Source organism: Vigna umbellata, chromosome 8, assembly GCF_029865625.1.
Source record: "Vigna umbellata cultivar VRB3 chromosome 8, Vumbellata_1.0, whole genome shotgun sequence".
Classification (NCBI taxonomy): Eukaryota; Viridiplantae; Streptophyta; class Magnoliopsida; order Fabales; family Fabaceae; genus Vigna; species Vigna umbellata.
This window is the reverse complement of record NC_142172.1, coordinates 31,000,908-31,007,062: the sequence shown is the minus strand read 5'-3', so window position 1 is coordinate 31,007,062 and position 6,155 is coordinate 31,000,908. Positions and strand designations below refer to the sequence as shown.

At 33.8% G+C, this 6,155-nt stretch overlaps 1 protein-coding gene across 1 annotated transcript; it reads right to left on the bottom strand.

Annotated features, from left to right (window-relative positions):
* Positions 1–462: 462 nt before the first annotated feature.
* On the bottom strand, positions 463–4,029 carry CKI1 (Signal transduction histidine kinase). Its single transcript, XM_047291523.2, has 5 exons — positions 3,484–4,029; positions 2,788–3,163; positions 2,119–2,696; positions 743–2,002; positions 463–663 (listed from the first exon to the last, which is right to left on the bottom strand). The coding sequence occupies exons 1-5, from the start codon at positions 4,012–4,014 to the stop codon at positions 463–465; spliced, it is 2,946 nt and encodes a 981-aa protein (XP_047147479.2). The 5' UTR covers positions 4,015–4,029.
* Positions 4,030–6,155: the final 2,126 nt, after the last annotated feature.

Genomic DNA, 6,155 nt, shown 5'->3' with positions numbered 1-6,155 from the left:
GAACATCAAATAAGTAGAACATAAAAAATTGTATCTTTAGGTTATGCAATTTCTAAATTTCTTATGACATAAGAAATGCCTTTTACTTTCTTGGAGAATGATATGAAAATAAGTTTTTAATTTTTAAAGATTTTTAATACAGTCATATAGAGTCGCACTACATGAATCATCACAAAACAGACCTTTAAAAGTTTTTTTTCTTCTCTTGATAAAAGCATTAAACTTGTTTTTATGTTCGAATTAATGTTGTTTGAATAGTAACATAAGATTTTTAACAGTATTTAACTTTAATTTTTAGAATACAATATCCAAGCTTTTAATCTATTGCTAATGTAGGGTAGTTAAATTTCAACTCCTTCAGTTACATCAGTTAAATTTCAGTTTCTTATTCTTCAATATATATATATATATATATACATAGCCACAAATATAAGCAGAAGCAACATATACACATACATTGTGTCACAGTTTACCATTTATATATGTGATGGCTTTAAGTAAATCCTGTCTGTTGATGGGTTTATCCATATGATAGTCCATTCCACTCTCTATCGTTATTCTTTCTGTTCCAGCAGTCAATGCAATGATAGGAATCCGAACACCATAAGCTTTCTCTATCTTTCGTATCCACTTTGTTGCCTCAAGACCGTCCATTATTGGCATCTGTCGAATCAATTGTGCTCATTAAAAGTTACACTTAGATTATTCCCAACAAAAAGAAATAATAATGTATGTTACTTACCTGACAATCCATTAAGATATAATCGTAAGGAGGATTAGGAAACTCCCGAGGTAGACCCTCATCAACTAACCTCACAGCTTCTTCACCATTCTCACATTGCTCCACGGTTGCACCAAGAGAAATCAGAGTGGCAGAAGCTATATTGCGCAAAATTGCACTGTCATCAGCAACCAAAAACTTCTTACCCCTCAAGGGTTTCTGAGACCCTGATGAGTTTCCAATCTCTTGTGTTTCTCCATGATGAACAAGACTTATTTTTGCCTTCGATGATCGTTTTCCCTTCAAAATTTGTTCACCGGTTTGGAATGTACTTTCGTCGGTTGAAGAACTGACGTGTGATCTGTCCAGCAGAGGAGACGTGTATTTTGACAAACCTGGATCCTTGTAAGTGTTCAATGTAGCTCTCTCATTGGCCATTTCCCTCTTAGCTCTACTAGAATTGCTTTGCCAAGAACCTCCAAATTCAGGAAGGAGCTTTATGGTTTGGAACAAACGAGTACCATGAAATGGTTTGGATGTGACGATGTCATCTTGACTAAGGGCCTTCAAGTTTATTCTACGCATAAAGGGCTTATCCAACCACACAACCTTACACGGGTTGCGAAGCTCTTTCTTGAAGTTGGACACAATCGTGTAAAGCTCAGAAAACGGTCCTGCATTTGCATCAATCACAACAAGGATGAAGCCGGGAGAAGCTCCCACATCAGTTTTCTTGAAAACTAAAGGCATATGCTCAGTTCCATCCATAGAACTCAAAGAAACTCTAGTGGCTATGTCGAGAGAACTGTGAGGTGTAGACCAGTGACTCAAATCCGAAGAAGCTGGAGAATTTTGGCCACTAGAATGCTTAGCCTTCAGGTTGATCTTCCTCAGAGTATAAAACAAACCTTTCCCTGTATTCACAACTTTCACTTTGATCCCTAACCTCTCCATGAACCTTCGTGAAGTCCTTTGGCGCTCTTGGTCAACAATCAAAAGAACCACAAGGGAAGCCTCAGGCTTTGGACTGGAGCTGCACATTCGTAACTTAGGACTCATGGAACAAATTCTAGAAGAACCAGAACACGAAGCCTGCACAGTCTGCTGCTCCTCACATTCTATTATTCTGTCTTCTGATCCACAACCAACACCCTCCCTTCGGCTACCATCTGACACTCCCTCATTCTCACATACACTGAGAGCCACATTGAACTTGAAGCATGTCCCTCTTTCACCGGTATCCTTCTCCACAATTTCAATATCTCCATGCATCAAACGCACCTAAAGAAATCACAATAACATTTTTTCTAATGAACACACATGATTTTTTATACAACTTTTAAAACAATTACTAATGAACAGACGATTCACGATTGCTGGCAATTAGTAATACTTACCAGCGACTGAACAATCCCGAGTCCCAAACCAGTTCCCCCTTGGCCAAGAGCAGTATCTTTGATTTGGACGTAATTCTCAAAAACAGACTTGTATTTCTCTTTAGGAATTCCTTTTCCCGTGTCATCCACTTCAAATATAAAATCCATAGAATGAGGATCTTCTTGGATTGAACGCGTGGATTCCACGTCACTACGTGGTTCGGTTTTGTTACGAAATAAGCATGATAAATATTGCTTGAAACCAAATTTGCTAAAAGTGACTGTGGAGTTCTGCAGTAGTTTTGGCTTCCGAGTCCATGCGCGTACCGCTATATGTCCCTCATCGGTAAATTTCACAGCATTGCTCAGTAAATTACTCAGAACTTGTTTTAGTTTTCCCCTATCACCTTTCACCCGTGAATATCCCACTACAGAACCGTTACAAGGGTCCAACACCAGATCCACACCTTTCTTCGCAGCCACAGGATGGTAAAAGTCAACTACATCTTCTAAGAGATTGAACACATCAAACTCCTCTTCTTCGAGTTGCATTTTTCCTGCCTCAATTTTGCTTGTGTCTAGTATAGAATTCAACAGTCCTAATACAGTACAGGGAGTAAACAATGAAAAAATCAGTTTGCTAAATACAATTAACAACCACCATAGATATGATTTGTAAGAGTTACATACCTAGTAAGTCTTGGGTACAACCATTCATTTGTTTGAGATTGGTCTCCAATTCGGAACCGGGGGCAACCAATTCTGAAGATATCTCTATCAAACCGGTGATCCCTGCGAGAGAAGCACGAACATCATGGCTGGCACTCGCAAAAGCGGTGCTCTTGTTCATATTCTTTTTCTCGGCCTGTTGGGTGGCTTCACACTGTTTGATCAGTGAGGCACACAAATGCATTTCTCGCCTAAAGGCTCTGCAGTTTACGTATAGGAAACTGAAGAAAGCTATGAATATAGTCACCATTGTTGCCACAAACACTATCAAGCCCTTTTCCTTGTAATTCCGATCAATGATTGCATGTCCTTCTTTTGGGACAGCCAACACATACACCTGAAATTTCATTAAACCAAAGAAACAAAGGACGTTTCATTATTATTTGACAATGTTCTTTGACACAACACAAGATGTTCTTTTCTTCCGATTTGGTAATACAAAAATTCACTTCTGTTAGAACCATTATAGTTGTATAAAAAATTGTCGTTAAGCCATGCCTATAAATTAATTATGATCACATATTTGTAATAATTTACTTTTACACAAAGTAATCAGTCACACTCAATTCACTTATTGGGTAGTAACAGGAAATCACAATACTGAAATCGATTTAACGTAAATATCTCCTTATGATATCTACAAATATAAAGACGTACCGATTCGATTCCCATTATATCGATGGTGTAGCAGTGAATTGAATATGCAATATCTCTAATATTGAAACTAGAAGCAGCAGTTTGATCCTTGCATGAGACAGTGGCCCCATCAGCATTTGCATTCAGTGATTGAAACGAAACTGTATCATTAGAAATGAGGAAATGGGTGAGTTGAATCCCTGGCACAACAACTTGTCCATCTTTGGTAGCTAAATAGGAGCTTGTGCCATGTTGTTTGTCAATGCGAATGACAGAATCAGTTATTGGCGTTGCAGAAAAGCCAAGAGAGACGAGTCCTCTTCTGATGATTCTGGCTGAAGTGAGGAACAAAAGATCAGAATTGACCCAGTTGGTTCTGAATGAGGAAAACCCAGTTGAGACATTAAGTGCTTCACCAATCCAGCTTGCATTGATAAAGGGGTTAGATAGCATGATTGTGGGTTCACCATGAAGCTCTCCAGTTTCAGGATTCACAGGTTGAGTGAAGATTTTGTTGGAAGCAACAGAAGTTGATGATGAGTTGCAGTACATTGCAAGAAGTTGATGATTATGAGTGTAGTGGGAGAAAAAGAGACCTTCCACACCTATGTATGAGATTTCGGCCAAGTATGGAATTGTCTCAAATGCTGCAAACAGAAACGGAGCCACCTGTACCATAATACAAGCAAAATTTTTCCCAAGTTTAAACCAAAAACTTGTTTTTATCAAACACTTGCTTAGTATGAAAAAGACAACTCTAATTATATATTATTGTTATTATTATAAATAACAATATGTTTTACGTTCGATAGAAATCATTACAAACATTCGGGATTACATTATTCAGTTTTTTTTTTCTCTTCTCTGATTCTTTTCCCTTTTACCTTTCATTTATTTGTTTGTTTCTTAGTATAAGTACAAGTTAAAATGTTAAAATATAAAAATTTCCAATTATATTATTTGAAAAAATTAGTTATATGTTAGTTATCATATATGTATAAACAACAATTATATTATTATTATTATTTATTTTTTTAGTATTAGTTACCTCGTTATAATATTAAGAATTTTAAAATACGTTATTTAAAAAATTAAGTATATGTTATTTATAAATAAATAAATAGTATTTATAATTATAAAATTGATAATATCAATATTATTAGTATAGTGAAAATACAATTGCATGCCCATTTCTTTACTATAATAAAAATTTTTTATTATTATTATATATTAAAATTATAAATAAACCAATAAAAAAAACATAAGGATTGTAAAATGTATGAAAAAAGCTAGTTAAGAAATCCTTATTATTAGTAATTAGGCAATTTCTTACAACTAATATATAATTAATTTTCTTAAATGATGTATTTGAAAAGTTTTGATATTTTTATTTGTACATAATACTAAATACTAACACTAATAAATAAAACGAGTAAAATAAAAGAGTAAGAAGAAGGATAAAAAAAATCAATAAATATATTCACTCTGAAAATTTTAATTATACATACTAATTATTTTTATCATAACTTTCAACACAACATGTCATGCATAATATACATGAAAGTATAAATTTTTTAAAAGAGGTTGCTTATAGTTTTTATTTTTTTGAAAAATATTAAAACACAGTAGCACTGATAAACTAACCTTGCTCTTTATATCAGAGAATGAGACATTGGTAATATCATGAAGGCTTGAACTAAAAAATCTGGCCATGTTGGTCGATGATGATTTCATTGGCCGTAACACTTCACCTAACCGTTCAATTTCTGATTGCAATTGCGAGACACTGTTTTTTGAGTTCGACAATTTCACATGTTTTTCCATACGTAGGACTATGACATACCAGCATGGCGTCACAAAAATCAGAATTAACAAAGCACCATATGCCTAAAACATACAAAATTATAATTAACATCAGTTTCAAACAATAAAACAAACTAATACAAAAAAAATAATATTCTACACCTATAATTGTAATTTTTAATTTTTCTTTTATATTTTTTTTTCACAATCCTGTATATCATTTTTCACATTAATATTATCTCGACTATTACGTACCCCATCTCGATAGTTCAAGTGTCTATGAATCGATTTTCATGAAAATTACTTGGTGAAAACAAGTAATAATTTGCGTGGCAATGTTTCAAGTGAACTGAGGAAAAAGAATATATCATTAAAAAATGATAAGAAAAAATAAAATATATGAAACTAATAAAATACCAGTAGGATCACGAAAGATGAAGGCCTGAAGGCCATTGATAAAGGAGATTCTTTTTACTCTTCTGTGTATGATCACAAGCTTCTCAGTCTATGTCTGCATTGGAAACTCAATAAACTCATATTCATCCAGATTTGATATACTAAATAGTGCAAATACTACCAAGGTAAAAATTAACAATAAGGAGGAAATATCTCCCAAAATACTTTATATTCTCTACACAATATAAAATATTCCATATAATCTAAACTTTAATATTTTTCACTATTGCATCTACCAAAAAATAATTCAATTTAATTTCATTTACACTCATATCAAATGTTTAAATTGCTCCTGATTATAACCTTTAGCCCTAACATCATTTAAATAAAGAATCAAACTATCAAGGAATTCTTCAACCATAAGTCATATATATGGTTAATTAATCATCTCTGATCATATGAAGACTCGATCTATTCTTTTTTGCAGAATGAGG